This window comes from Oncorhynchus mykiss, chromosome 7, assembly GCF_013265735.2.
Source record: "Oncorhynchus mykiss isolate Arlee chromosome 7, USDA_OmykA_1.1, whole genome shotgun sequence".
Classification (NCBI taxonomy): Eukaryota; Metazoa; Chordata; class Actinopteri; order Salmoniformes; family Salmonidae; genus Oncorhynchus; species Oncorhynchus mykiss.
Window position 1 is genome coordinate 19,876,905 of NC_048571.1, and position 15,870 is coordinate 19,892,774.

Below are 15,870 nucleotides of genomic sequence, written 5' to 3' on the forward strand. Positions count from 1 at the left end.
CAAAAAGTTATATTTTGGTTTCATCTGACCATATGACATTCTCCCAATCTTCTTCTGGATCATCCAAATGCTCTCTAGCAAACTTCAGATGGGCCTGGACATGTACTGGCTTAAGCAGGTGGACACGTCTGGCACTGCAGGATTTGAGTCCCTGGCGGCGTAGTGTGTTACTGATGGTAGGGTTTGTTACTTTGGTCCCAGCTCTCTGCAGGTCATTCACTAGGTGGTTCTGGGATTCTTGTGATCATTTTGACCCCACGGGGTGAGATCTTGCATGGAGCCCCAGATCGAGGGAGATTATCAGTGGTCTTGTATGTCTTCCATTTCCTAATAATTGCTCCCACAGTTGATTTCTTCAAACCAAGCTGCTTACCTATTGCAGAGTCAGTCTTCCCAGCCTGGTGCAGGTCTACAATTTTGTTTCTGGTGTCCTTTGACAGCTCTTTGGTCTTGGCCATAGTGGAGTTTGGAGTGTGACGGTTTGAGGTTGTGGACAGGTGTATTTTATACTGATAACAAGTTCAAACAGGTGCCATTAATACAGGTAACGAGTGGAGGACAGAGGAGCTTCTTAAAGAAGAAGTTACAGGTCTGTGAGAGCCAGAAATCTTGCTTGTTTGTAGGTGACCAAATACGTATTTTACACCATAATTTGCAAATAAATTCATAAAAAACCCTACAATGTGATTTTCTGGATATTTTAATTACAGGCCTCTCTCATCTTTTTAAGTGGGAGAACTTGCACAATTGGTGGCTGACTAAATACTTTTTTGCCCCACTGTATATCAATGATGTCGCTCTTGCTGCGGGTTATTCTTTGATCCACCTCTACGCAGACGACACCATTTGTATACATCTGGCCCTTCTTTGGACACTGTGTTAACTAACCTCCAAAGGAGCTTAGATGCCATAAAACACTCCTTCAACTGGCCTCCAACTGCTCTTAAATGCTAGTAAAACTAAATGCATGCTCGTCAACCAATCGCTGCCTGCACACGCCCGCCCGCCTAGCATCACTACTCTGGACGGTTCTGACTTAGAATATGTGGACAACTATAAATACCTAGGTGTCTGGCTAGACAGTAAACTCTCCTTCCAGACTCATATTAAGCATCTCCAATCCAAAATGAAATCTAGAATCGTCTTCCTATTTCGCAACAAAGCCTCCTTCACTCATGCTGCCAAACATCCCCTCGTAAAACTGAATATCCTGCCGTTCCATGACTTTGGCGATGTCATTTACAAAATAGCTCCCAATACTCTACTCAGCAAACTGGATGCAGTCCATTACAGTGCCATCCGTTTTGTCACCCAAGCCCCATATACGACCCACCATTACGACCTGTATGCTCCCGTTGGCTGGTCCTCACTAAATATGCGTTGCCAAACCCACTTTAAAAAAAAAATCTTAAATGGAAGAAGTTTGGAACCACCAAGACTCTTCCTAGAGCTGGCCACTCGGCCAAACTGAGCAATCGGGGGAGAAGGGCCTTTGTCAAGGAGGTGACCAAGAACACAATGGTCACTCTGACAGAGCTCTAGAGTTCCTCTGTGGCGATGGGAGAAACTTCCAGAAGGACAACCATCTCTGCAGCACTCCACCAATCAGGCCTTTATGGTAGAGTGGCCAGACTGAAGCCACTCCTCGGTAAAAGGGACATGACAGCCCGCTTGGAGTTTGCCAAAAGGCACCTAAAGACTCTCAGACCATGAGAACCAAGATTCTCTGGTCTGATGAAACCAAGATTGAACCCATCATGTCTGGAGGAAACCTGGCACCATCCCTACGGTGAAACATGGTGGTGGCAGCATCATGCTGTGGGGATGTTTTTCAGTGGCAGGGACAGGGAGACTAGTCAGGATCGAGGAGAAGATGAACGGAGAAAAGTACAAAGTGATCCTTAATGAAAATCTGCTCCAGAGCGCTCAGGACCTCAAACTGGGGCGAAGGTTCACCTTCCAACAGGACAACCCTAAGCACACTGCCAAGACAATGCAGGAGTGGCGTCGGGTCAAGTCTCTGAATGTTCTTGAGTGGCCCAGCCAGAGCCCGGACTTGAACCCGATCTAACATCTCAGGAGAGACCTGAAAATAGCTGTGCAGCAACGCTCCCGATCGAACCTGACAGAGCTTGAGAGGATCTGCAGAGAAGAATGGAAGAAACTCCCCATATTTCCCAAATACAGGTGTGCCAAGCTTGTAGTGTCATACCCAAAAAGACTTGATGCTATAATCGCTGCAAGAGGTGCTTCAACAAAGTACTGAGTAAAGGGTCAGAATATTTATGTAAATGTGATATGTTTTTTTTTATCTCACATCGTAGTTATTATTTAAATATTTTTTTGTTATCTATATTATTATTATTATTATTAATTATTATTAACACTGCATTCTCAAGGTAAGAATTCCACTGTACTGTTGTATCCTGCGCACATGGCGAATTAAATGGCTTCTCACCTGAAATGCCAGTCCCAGATAGGGGAGCAGCCCAGAGATCATTATTTCTGATAGATACGCGAACAGCTGCTGTGCACATGCTGCACCACTTTCCAGGATACACACTGCACATGCACAGTTGTAAAAAGTTGAGCCCAGGCAGGTGTATTCAAAGACAAGCCACAGATGCAGGAGGGGTAAAGGTGTGTGCGGAGTGGGGGGTGTAGAGGTACGTGTGTGTGTGTGCGTGCACGTGCGTTCGTGAGAGAGAGAGAGCTTGAGAGTGAAAGAGAGAGAGAGAGAGAAAGAGCTGGGAGAGAGAGAGAGAGTAAAAAAAAAACGTATTCAAGGTTTCAAAGACCTCTCTGATGAGAACAAACTACCCGGCCTGTTGGGGGAGGACGCAGAGAGCTCTGCGTTGGCAGGGCACTTCATTGCTGCCTGCCATAAGATGAGGTACAGTGTCTGTCAGACCAACCAACCTGCACATGTCCTCTATGCCATTGTTCAATGTATGGTTATTTTGACCCATGATTATCGTTGTTGCTGTTGTCCTGTTGACAATAGATTATTATGTAAATATAATGTTAATATTGTAAATCTCCAAAGTAAGCTTTGGCAATATGTACATTGTTACTTCAGGTCAATAAGGCAAATTTAATTTAATTGAATTTAATTGTGTGAGAGAGAGAGAGAGAGAGAGAGAGAGAGAGAGAGAGAGAGAGAGAGAGAGAGAGAGAGAGAGAGAGAGAGAGAGAGAGAGAGAGAGAGAGAGAGAGAGAGAGAGAGAGAGAGAGAGAGAGAGAGAGAGAGAGAGAGAGAGAGAGAGAGAGAGAGAGCGAGAGAGATAGCGAGAGAGAGAGAATGCCCATGTCTAAGCTTCTAATAGTCCTCTTTGAAGTGCTGGAGTTGCTGAACATACTGTACTTTTCACTTTCCAATGCCACATACCAATACAGTTAGCACAAATGAAGAACAAGATCAAGGGGAGAATGACTCAGAAATGTTGAGTTGAGTTAGAGTAAAAACACACATACAAACACAAGACAACTGACAAAAGAGTGCAGAGCAGAGTACCACTCTGCATCCTACATGTAGACCATGTTTTCAGCACTAGTCTGATGGACAGCGGCTGGTATCTAACGTGATATTGGCTGAATACAAACATTGTGAAACATAGTTAGGCACACAATAACTCTAATTGTAGGACATTATTGTATGACTTTGAATGAAAGTTTACGCAGTTCGTGAATCCCAGGAGAAACATATTCAACTACTATATGAAAGTGGGCAAAGCAAAAATAACAATTGTGTGAGTCCCAATGTTTACAGTATGGGGGGGTTCACTCACCATGTTGACTTCGGATACCATGTCTATGCTCGCCACATCTATACTCATGCCAACTGCAACAGGGGCCCCTGTAATGCAAATGCAATGGTATAATTTACAATGACAATGAATTCGAAAAATGGCTGCAATATGAGCCCAAGATGTGCGAATCTGCATAGTAAACATGGACACGCTGCAACATGGTTGCCCCACTTTTGAAAACGTACCTCCAAAGTCTGGTCGAAGACGAATATCATATCCCTTTAGTAGTTTGTCCACCGTCTCTTTCACAAAAGACATGTTCCCTGGTTCATTCACGCTGAAACAACAACAAAAAAGATCTTGTTTACTACAAAATTGCACGTTCGTTTTCCCGTCACACTTTTACTAGAGAAATCACTCACCTTTGTGCGCAACAAACGACAGCTACAATCACTGGTGCTGAAAGAACACTAAATAATTTTCCACTCAGAAAAGCCCACATTCCTTACTGTTTAGGTGGGGAAAAAAGTGCAACGCAAAAACGGTACAATATGTTTACAAATCAGATTATTCCATTGGCAAGTTCTCGTGGAGGAAGTCGTTGGCTTTTCACACCCTTCAGATCTGTTCGGTTTGACATCCCTCGTATTTCGGATTTCTCTCCTCTCTCTCTATGCAACCGGGAGACATGAAAGAACTATACTCCTCACTGAAATGTATGTAGGCTACTGGCAAAGACTCCACCGGTGGAGGCAGTAAAGGTAATGGCTTGGATTGGAGCCAACCCCGCTCACTCCAGATATTCATCTAATTGACTCTAAACCTGAATATGTTCTAATCCCTATAAGATTTCACATAATGGGCCAAATAGATGTAGGCCTAGACTGAATTACTATACCTGATGCAAAGTGTCATAAGGGGTCTATCTCCCTTCCTCCAAGCCCCATTCAATAATCAAAATCGACAATTCGAGCCCGTGGGGACTGTCAGTCTAACTGACTGATGTACTTACCTGGTATCATAGATTGCAAACAACTTCTTGTTTCCATCGACTGCATTCCTGGGGCAAGAGGAACGACAAGAGGAAATATGACTCAGTACAACACTTTCATTTACACCTGTACAATCACACAAGGTGATTATGATTTATATATACGGTGATAACGCACACCTGGTAACATACAGCACAGTGTAAAGTCTGTAATTGAGTCAATTTAGTTGTAGGCGTCGCTATAGTAGGTATGCAGTGGGTTAATTGTTTCTGGACCATGTGATGTTCTTATAATAGGACACACTTGGCATACTTTCTTTCCCAAACACTGGAAGTGCTTTATATGATAAGCATTGTACTTTAGGAATGAGTGTTTTCCATGCACAAGTTAGTTTCAGCACCACCCGATGGAATTACGGTAGGGTCAGAACGCGCTATAGGGACGGAGCTGTACAGCTCAAACTTGGAGTTGAAACACTTTAGCACCACTTAAATAACTCAGACATACCTAGCAATTTACAAGACAGTGCAACATGTGTCTACTTGGTGCAAATAATTCACGCATTATAGATATGTCAAACTGAACTGTCAACTATTGATTGTAATGAATACCGTGCTACAGTAGAGTGAAATATGATTAGTCAGCATAATGTTCTGTCAAAAGATATGGAGTTAGAGTACCCTCTCATGGCAATTGGTATAACGACTTTGTTTGATGTAGGATAACTGTAAAAAATAAAAATAAAAAGTTGTTGTTTTTTCAGGAAAGATTGTGTAATCACACTTTTTGATAGACATTGATTTATTGCGATCCTTCTTTTAATATTTGATATCTCGATTTCCTCTAGTCATTACCGTTATAATTCTCAATGATGGACCTTAGGCTGGTGACTCATCGTGGCATAATAGGTCGGATCGAAATCATAGGCAGTACTCTGGAGGCAGCAGTACCATGTGCATTAAAGCTATAATAAGCGGTCATTTTCTTCTCAACAAAGCTGACGCATTTCCCACTGAATGAGAGAAAAAGCTAGGTAAACAGAGAGGACCAAAATTGAACATGTAGCTGAATAGGTAAACCGTTTTATTGGGTCCTTGGGATATAGCCTTGTTTTTTTCTTCTTCTGGATGGATCAACCCACTGCCCCTCATTCATTAAATTGATTTCGACTAGACAGTATATTAGCTTGCGGGAGAGGATTACGTTTCAACTAATCACAGCAATGTGCATAGGCTAGAGTAGCCTACAGTGGCAAGTAAGATAACAGGGGAAAGTTAAGTGACGCTTGGAGTTCCTGGAGGATCGTTTTCACTGTCGCACCTATGATAACGCACCGGTTAGCAAATCGTTGCAGTGTGTGCATGTGAGCGGCAACTGGAGGTGAGTGTGATTTCTGATTTAGATGGGGCGCCGGGCCGCTAGTCCGCTCTGAGTGGACAAATTACTTGAGACCAAGGGTATGTGACACGAAAAACGTTGTTGTCACGACCAAAGATGAGTGCTCGGCATTAAAACCTCTCATCTCCAAAAGGCGGGAAGGAGGTGGCAGCACAAGACGCAAACATCTGCTTGACATGAGTAGGAAGTCAGTCAAGCAAATCAGGAGAGAACAATACACGATCGAGACTGCCTGCGGTGGCAAATATAAACGGAGCATATCTATATCCCTCTGAAGGAGCAGCAGCATACCCTTGACTTTCATTGCTGCGGGTTTTGTATCGTTTTCTAACCTGGATTTAAATCAAGAAGATGGCTCTCTCTACAGGTAATTGATTTTCAACCCTCTTTTATGCATGAGGATGGCATCAGAAGCACCCTCACCCTCCTTCCCTCTTTTGTTAGGGGGGTATGAGTGGGGGGGGGGGGGGGGGGGGGGGGGGGGGGACAGCGAGGGTACATCATTAGCCTACATTGAAAACCTATTGCACTGCCTGCGAATTCATACGCAGTGAGGACCACCAATACAGTGCTACTGCGAACACGAACAGTTGCAGCAAAATGGGGAGATGTTATAATACTGCTGCAACAAGGTGTTTGGCATTGGGCAAAATGAATGCACACAAGGACGTCAGCCAGGAATGTAGAAAGACATGATTGGTATATTCACAGTTTCAAACAGTTATTGTATCAAGGTTAGCCTACTGATTACTCTTGTAGGTCCATTATAGGGCTGCTAGTTGAAAGTGTGTGTGGTCAGGTGTGTGTATTGGGGAAGGGTGGGGTACAGTATAACACCAACGTACCTACAGTATCATTAGCGTACTATATAGTGTTAGTAGTACTGTAGTAATAATTGTCTGGTAGGAGTATAATGTAGGAGTATAGTGTAGAAGGATAAGTAGGAGTAGAAGTATGATGACAATACATACTACTGAAAGTACTGATTGTGGATTATATGTTGTTATTCCAGACATAGAGGACAAAATGCCCAGCTTTTCTACAATGAAACACGTGTGGATCTCTGTCTTGCTGGTGTGTATTACATGTCACGTGGGGTAAGTGGAACGTTTACAATCCAATCTGACTATACACTGCATTACATCCTCATTTGAACAGTAGATATACTGTACATGCCCAACTATGATGCGCTTTATTTCCATCAACACTAGCCTTGTCAAGCAGTCTCCATGTTACAGTATGTGGAACTAACCAGCCTGATTGATGTTCTGTCTTTCCCAGTCTTGGCCAGACCACAGCAGAGGCATTGAAAGAGGCAGAGGCTAATGACAACATCACCATCTTCACACGGATACTGGACGGACTGCTGGACGGCTACGACAACAGACTCAGACCAGGACTTGGAGGTAATGTATACCGACTTACAGACCACTCTGATCCAAACTCATATCACTAGAGGTTACAGTACAACGCAGTACAATGCAATACAATACAGTACAATGCAGTACAGTACAATGCAATGCAATACAGTACAGTACAATGCAGTATTATATCAGTATTCATTTTATTGGGGCAAATGTCATTCGCTAATACTCTTGTGTTCCGGAAAATCCCTTATTTGACGTTAGATTTCCTCAGAGTACACTCAAGCCAGGTGCAGCAGAATCATTGTAGCATGTTGATGCAGGAGATTTATAGAACCAAAATACAGTGTGAAATGTGGATGTTTCTGTTTCAACGTACAGTTTGTCTTTGTTATAATTTATACTGAAATGTATTTTGGTTCTTTTGCAACTTGAAGGGATTTGATGGGAAAGAGAAACACTAAGAGAGTGTGCCTGCGTGTGCACTGATTTAAAGCAATTCTATTACTGTAGCCTAAAGACTATGCAGGTTATGCTGCAGCAAATTGACCTGTCACAAGAAGAAAAGTTACCAGCTGATGAGATGATAAATGCATAGTGAACTGCGCTCCATACCGAGAGGTGCTGTGTGGCCCCACGTTGGGGGGGGCAAGCTCTGGGGCGTTTTCTTTTTGGTTGGGGGCCCCCTGGAGGTCACCTCTCCCCCAGATAGCATATGAACACATCATAAGCCATGGCAAAATGATTAGCAAATTAACTTTAAAAACGCAACATTTTCTCTCAGTTTCATGGCAAAATGTTTAGAATAGCATGAGATAAGCTATTAAACTTGCTCGGACCTTGCGGGGGGGGGGGGGGGCTCGTGAAACTGCAGTATGCCAATGCTTAGCCTCATACATAATTTGTGATCCAGCATAGCATTTTCCCCCTCTGTAAAATCACACTCGATAGACTTCTTGGATTCAGTGAGAAAAATAGAAGAGACTGTTCTAATATACAGAATTGCATTGACTGGAATACATTCCAAGAGCAAAGCAATCACAGTAATAGATCAATCCTAAGTGAGAAGGAACTGCACTGCCAAGACGCCATATATATCACACAGCCCCCCTCATGACCACCACCTCCATCTGCAAAAAGTAACCTTGAGATCCAGACCTCTATTCAGACGAGAGAGAGAGGGAGTCGAAGAGTGTTCACCGGAAGATAGAAATATCCTGCATCTCTTAGAGAAAAGAAAATGTTCATCCACCGATTTGTTCTTAGTGATTTTTTTTATCCATTTTTCCCCCCGTTCTAAATCTTGTTTTATAAATGTCGCTAATGTAACACGGATACATCCAACATGGATTTGCCAAAATGGGGTTGGAGAACAGAGCTGCACTCACTTCCTTAGAATGATATCTGTCATAGAAGGCTGAAAAGATTTGAAATGGAAATCTCAATGATGATTACTCATAAATTGAATTTGTCCCTGTCCCTTGTCTCTTCATGTTCACGGTCATATTCCAAATCCCATTCTATCCACAGAAAAGGTCACGGAGATCAAAACCAATATATTTGTCACAAGCTTTGGCCCAGTTTCAGATACTGAAATGGTGAGTCAATTTACAGCCCATTTTATAATGCACGGTTTCAATGACGTCCATTAATGTAATTATTTGCGATAGGAGCAACACCAAACCCTCCTGTAGATGTTACGAACACACAACAATTATCCTAGATGCATATAAATGACATGTATTCATCGTTTTTTGTTAAGTAATACATCAATATTTTTATAAAGAAATACATGATGGGCCTGTTTTCCAGGATGCAGATTAAGCACAGTCCTGGACTGAAACGTTATTTCAAAGGAGAATCTGCTTTTAGTATTTTTTTGTTACAGTTTATTATCTTAATTTGACCAGTTTCTCACAGCAGGAAAAGAATCCTGCAGCAACAGGAAATGTGAATTATTATGTGGATTATAATTCATGGATATTTTTGTGGGCGTTGATACACTTTTCATTAGGGCAAATCAAGTCTGACATTTTAAGGTGGGAATTGCAAACTTTAAAAAGCTTTTTATTCTCATAGTTTATACAGATTGTAAAGCAAAGATTTTTTTTTGCCAAAAATATGATTATATTACTGATCGATTGAGTATGACTTTGCAAATCACCCATTCTGTAGAAACTATGACAATAGAAAGGTTCAGAACTTTTGTGAAACATCACAGCACAGTTGAAATATATATGGCAAGTGGAAATCCAACATGGATGGTGTTAAGAGATACTGTCGAAGTCGGACGTTTACATACACCTTAGCCAAATACATTTAACCTCAGTTTTTCACAAGGTCAGTTAGGATCACCACTTTATTTTAAGAATGTGAAATTTCAGAATAATAGAAGAGAGAATGATCTATTTCAGCTTTTATTTCTTTCATCACATTCCCAGTGGGTCAGACATTTACATACACTCAATTAGTATTTGGTAGCATTGCCTTTAAAATGTTTAACTTGGGTCAAACATTTTGGGTTGCCTTCCACAAGCTTCCCACAAAAAGTTGGGTGAATTTTGGCCCATTCCTCCTGACAGAGCGGGAGTAACTGAGTCAGGTTTGTAGGCTTCCTTGCTCGCACACACTTTTTTTTTAGTTCTGCCCACAAATTTTCCATAGGATTGAGGTCAGGGCTTTGTGATGGCCACTCCAATACCTTAACTTTGTTGTCCTTAAGCCATTGTGCCACAACTTTGGAAGTATGCTTGAGGTCATTGTCCATTTGGAAGACCCTTATGTGACCAAGATCTAACTTCCTGACTGATGTCTTGAGATGTTGCTTTAATATATCCACATAATTTTCCTTCCTCGTGATGCCATCTATTATGTGAAATGCACCAGTCTCTCCCAAAGCACCCCCACAACATGAGGCTGTCACCCCCGTGCTTCACGGTTGGGATGGTGTTCTTCGTCTTGCAAGCCACCCCCTTTTTCCTCCAAACGTAATGATGGTAATTATGGCCAAACAGTTATATTTTTGTTTAATTAGACCAGAGGACATTTCTCCAAAAAGTATGATCTTTGTCCCCATGTGCAGTTGCAAACCGTAGTTTGGCTTTTTTATGGTGGTTTTGGAACAGTGGCTTCTTCCTTGCTGAGCGGCCTTTCAGGTTATGTCGATATAGGACTCGTTTTACTTTGGATATAGATACATTTGTACCTGTTTCCTCCAGCATCTTCACAAGGTCCTTTGCTGTTGTTCTGTGATTGATTGGCACTATTCGCTCCAAATTACGTTCATCTCTAGCAGACAGAACGCGTCTCCTTCCTGAGTGGTATGACGGCTGCGTGATCCCATTGTGTTTATACTTGTGTACTATTGTTTGTACAGATGAAGTTGGAACCTTTGGAATTTGCTCCCAAGGTGTGAACCAGACTTGTGGAGGTCTATAATTGTTTTTCTGAGGTCTTGGCTGATTTCTTTAGATTTTCCCATGATGTCAAGCAAAGAGGCACTGACTTTGAAGGTAGGCCTTGAAATACATCCACAGGTACACCTCCAATTGACTCAAATTATGTCAATTAACCTATCAGAAGCTTCTAAATCCATGCCATTATTTTCTGGAATTTTCCAAGCTGTTTAAAGGCACAGTCAACTTAGTGTATGTAAACTTCTGACCCACTGGAATTGTGATACAGGGAATTAAAAGTGAAATCTTCAGAAATAGGCGGAAGGGGTTGAGGGTAGTGGAAGGATAGGAGTGAAAACAAATAAAAGATAACTATTGCAAAATATATTGTGTCTAAAAAGTACAATGCCTTCAGAAGGTATTCAGACCCCTTGACTTTTTCCACATTTGTTAGGTTACAGCCTTAGTCCCTTTACTCAGGACTTTGTTGAAACACCTTTGGTAGCGATTACAGCTTCGAGACTTCTTGGGTATAAAGCTACATGCTTGGCACACCTGTATTTGGGGAGTTTCTCCCATTCTTCTGTGCAGATCCTCTCAAGCTCTGTCAGGTTGGATGGGGAGCGTTGCAGCACAGTTGTTTTCAGGTCTCTCCAGGTTTCCTCCAGACATGATGCTTGGCATTCAGGCCAAAGTGTTCAATCTTGGTTTCATCAAACCAGAGAATCTTGTTTCTCATGGTCTGAGAGTCTTTAGGTGCCTTTTGGCAAACTCCAAGTGGGCTGTCATGTGCCTTTTACTGAGGAATGGCTTCCGTCTGGTCACTCTTCCATAAAGGCCTGATTGGTGGAGTGCTGCAGAGATGGTTGTCCTTCTGGAAGATTCTCCTTTCTCCACAGAGGAACTCTAGAGCTCTGTCAGAGTGACCATTGTGTTCTTGGTCACCTCCCTGACCAACTCTTCTCGACCGGAAGAGTCTTGGTGGTTCCAAACTTCTTCCATTTAAGAATGATGGTGACCACTGTGTTCTTAGGGACTCCAATGCTGCAGAAAATTTTTGGAACCCTTCCCCAGATCTGTGCCTTGACACAATCCTGTCTCGGAGCTCTACGGACAATTCCTTCAACCTCAGGGTTTGGTTTTTGCTCTGACATGCACTGTCAACTGTGGGACTTTATATAAACAGTTGTGTGCCTTTCCAAATCATGTCCAATCAATTGAATGTACCACAGGTGGACTCCAATCAAGTTGTAGAAACATCAAGGATGATCAATGGAAACAGGATGTGCCCATGAGGTCAATTTTGAGTCTCAAAGCAAATGGTCTGAATACTGGCAAAAATGTCAACCTGTTTTTGCTTTGTAATTATGGGGTGTTGGGTGTAGATTGTGTAGGATTATTCATTCTTCAATCCATTTTAGAAAACTGCTGTAATGTAACAAAATGTTGAAAAAGTCAATACTTTCCTGAAGATAGCATGTAGAAGCTGGAAGTAGAAGCTTAAGTGTTGTTGTTTGTTTGGGCTTTGACTCTGAGTGTTTTCACCATGTATCAACACCATGTTTCTCTCCACCTTAGGAATACACCATCGATGTGTTTTTCCGACAAAGCTGGAAAGATGAGCGCCTGTGTTTCAAAGGACCCATGGAGATGCTGCCTCTGAACAACCTCCTGGCCAGTAACATCTGGACCCCAGACACATTCTTCCTCAACGGGAAAAAGTCTATCGCCCACAACATGACGACACCGAACAAGCTACTGAGACTGAAGGATGACGGGACGCTGCTCTACACTATGAGGTACCAACCACGGGACCGTTCAGTGCTATTTCAGTTAGAAATGTATCACATAGATAGGAGTAATGTAGTATGGGGAATCGTGCCAGGTCTATTCATCGCATTTCTATCTGATAGAAAGGTATGGTGTAGAACAGAGATAGGATTGTCTGTCATTCTAAATCAGTAATCATTCATCACATTTCTATCTGCAACGTTCTATATGTTTCACCTCACTGAATACATCCTTGAATTTGGACTCTGACCATGTGGACTGACCAAGAGAAACTCTGACCCTGAACCATAATCCTTAAGAGTCTATTTACGCACCCATGCGTCAAACTAAGTAACATAGTAAAAATATCTCCATCAAAATCTGTCAGTTTAAGCTGGAGATGTCCGTTTCTTTGATTGGGCTGCGTCTCAATCCACCGCATCTGCCTATGTCAGAATTCCTCATCTACGGTGGAAGGAGGCCGAGCTGCAGCAGTGCTTTTCAGACCATGAGACATCCCCAAAATCGATCTTCTCACGAAAACCTCTGTAGCGTCTGAACCGTTTGGGCTACAAACTAATATGACCCTACTATGGAAAGGAGAGATTCTCACAAATATGATGGTGTTCTCCGTTTTGGATTTATGATCTCCACAAGTGTCACTCGTCTGAAGGTAACTGTTAAAAAATAAATGAATGGGAAAAAAAGGGGGTTAAATATGTATCCAAAAAACAATATTTACTTAGCTTTCTTGTATCTCTTATATATAGGAAAGACACTTCAAAATCTGTTTGGCCATTTATGAATGTGTTATTCAATGCATTTCTATGGGCTATAGTAGTAAAGACCAAATTAAATATTTTTGTGGAATACCTACAGGGGTCCTACAATTCCAAATCAAATAGCTAAATGATCCATGGTATGACCATCATAAAACAATTCCATATGTTAGCTGAACCTCCCCTTCCCCACCCGAAAGGCTTAGACTTGTAGAGAATAATATCTGAGCTTTGTGTCTGAAAAACAAACGTTACGCTCACTGAAATACAGCCAGCCACGATTCACATATGGCCCTGAACTGGTTTGGTTATTGTTGTTGTCTGTGTGTAGGACGTAACAAAAGCCTCTGCACAGCTGTTCTACTCAGCCCAGCTCTTGGTAACGTAGGCTCAGACAACTTTCTGTTCTTTTGTTCTTTGTGATGCTGTATTATGTATGTTATGGAACACTGACCAATATGTGTCAGATTAGACGAAATATTCACCCTTGAATTCATAATAGACAGGAACAGGAAGTGATGACAACCAATAGCAATCATACGAATAGATCAGGACTTCCTGGTATCATTTTAGGAGGTATAATTTATTACCACCCACTAAGATCATCTTAATGCCAGATAAACAGATGCAAGAGAAATAGATAAACCATATTAACCCCTTACGGCCATGTGACCTGGCACTATTTGGCAAGATCAGGCATCGTCGTTGCTGGAATCAAAGTCTGATGAGTGAAAGAAGAAGAAGAAGAAGAAGCGGATATCAGGCCCATCATTTAAAAAAGATAACAGATTTCCCAACAACTCAGGAAATGAAACATCAGGACGTTTCTGCTTTTAATCGGTCCGGTTTTACTCCTGTCTCCTAATGTATTTCCATTACCAGGAAGGAGATTAGCGCGCTACCTAGATTTATTGCATGGTCCAGCCTTTCAGAATCCACCGACATCAGGGGAAAGCTCCTTCTCTCCAGTGGAGATAATGACTAAATGTGATTGCATTCTCACCCCCCCCCCCCCCCCCCCCCCCCCCCCCCCCGAATTCCCGAAACATTAGCCCGAGAGCAACAGAGTTTTCAGAGCAAGTCATACATTTGTCGCCACAAATAATTCATACAGTGTTCTAATCCATTTCCATCATAATGTATGTGCTTAACGAGAACAGGCTGCACCCCATTATACTATGATGCAGAAGAGGTTAATGCACCAGAGCATCATGTAGTATTCTCATTTCCATAGCAAACTGTACCTCTGATGCATGAAATATGCATATTAAGGAACTAGTGCAGTCTTTTTGGCATGTCCATTACTTTGACGTGCACTGGTGACATCCGCACATAACACGTAAATGTTAATCACACAACAAATGCAGGTTCATTATTGTGAATGCAAAAAAAATGGATTACATGGGATGTTTTAGAATAGATGACACCTGTTACATGTTACTCGAGGGGGGATTTGTAGCCCTAATTTTGTAAGGGAACAAGGCAGCTCTCTATGCATGGACCTACATTAGGATATAGCTTATCATACCTGTATACCAATATACTTTCCTTGTGAGACAGAAAAATCAGGTTATTCAATTTCCAGTCCTGCAGTTTCTCTTATAACCACATGATGGCAGCCTTTCCTGTTCATAATGCAGACCAATGAGAATTGGGCTTCATATGATCCAATAAGATCTTGAAACATGTCAGCTGTTTTTGACACAGAAGCAAAGTAATAACATTGAATAATGATGCAGTGAAGTGAACACAACCTGAGTCCGTATGGTCCTCAAGGACTAGAGGTGGCCTCATTTCATTGTTTTATCAATGTGTTACTATGTGTGGTTACTTGGTGGAGAAGTTCTCTGTGAATACACTCTTGACATACAGCACATGGGGGATTTGACGTGAACCACAGCCGGGAATTCACAAATAATACAACCACCACAAGATGGCAGTATAATCTATGTAATGCCATGTGCTTGGATCAGGGTGAATTCTTGGTGTTTCTGTCTAGAAATGATGAGGCCTACAAGGGGAGAAAAAATAAATAAATATAAAAAAATAAACCATGTGATGTAATCGTACAGGCATTGTGCTATCTATGCAACTAACATTAGCGCTGGAGACGAAGATGTCAATGATGACGGCAGCACTGGATTTGTAATGAACAGGATTATCACAGTATATCTGCAGGATATTTGGGTTTATTGTCTTGATCTTTTGGGTCTTTCTCTAGGTTAACCATATCGGCAGAGTGTCCCATGCAGTTGGAGGACTTCCCAATGGATGCTCATGCTTGCCCTTTGAAGTTTGGAAGCTGTGAGTACAATGCCATGTGTTGATATTTAGTGTATTACGCTTTGCCACCCCAATAATACAACGGCACAGATCCCATACGTATAAACATTACTAGGCCCAGACTTCTTATGATCGGAGTA

General features: G+C 42.0%; 2 protein-coding genes across 5 annotated transcripts in view; one reads left to right on the top strand and one right to left on the bottom strand.

Moving 5' to 3' along the window:
* Positions 1-4,854, bottom strand: part of LOC110527446 (gamma-aminobutyric acid receptor subunit beta-3) — a 29,955-nt gene extending 25,101 nt beyond the window's left edge. Inside the window, exons 1-3 of one of the 4 annotated variants that reach the window (XM_036982864.1) lie at positions 4,172-4,559; positions 3,995-4,086; positions 3,789-3,856 (exon numbers count right to left, since the gene is read on the bottom strand). In XM_036982864.1, the coding sequence (XP_036838759.1) occupies positions 3,789-3,856; positions 3,995-4,086; positions 4,172-4,251 (240 nt within the window). In that variant the 5' untranslated portion in view covers positions 4,252-4,559. Of the gene's footprint in view, positions 1-3,788; positions 3,857-3,994; positions 4,087-4,171; positions 4,560-4,761 lie in introns of those variants that run through there. The other 3 variants (XM_021608717.2, XM_021608719.2, XM_021608720.2) reach the window with 3 other exon arrangements.
* Positions 4,855-5,663: 809 nt separating this feature from the next.
* LOC110527447 (gamma-aminobutyric acid receptor subunit alpha-5) overlaps positions 5,664-15,870 on the top strand; it is a 32,614-nt gene continuing 22,407 nt past the window's right edge. Inside the window, exons 1-6 of the mRNA XM_021608721.2 lie at positions 5,664-6,506; positions 7,152-7,236; positions 7,421-7,545; positions 9,034-9,101; positions 12,477-12,697; positions 15,669-15,751. Of these exons, the coding sequence (XP_021464396.1) occupies positions 6,491-6,506; positions 7,152-7,236; positions 7,421-7,545; positions 9,034-9,101; positions 12,477-12,697; positions 15,669-15,751 (598 nt within the window). The 5' untranslated portion in view covers positions 5,664-6,490. The remainder of the gene's footprint in view (positions 6,507-7,151; positions 7,237-7,420; positions 7,546-9,033; positions 9,102-12,476; positions 12,698-15,668; positions 15,752-15,870) is intronic.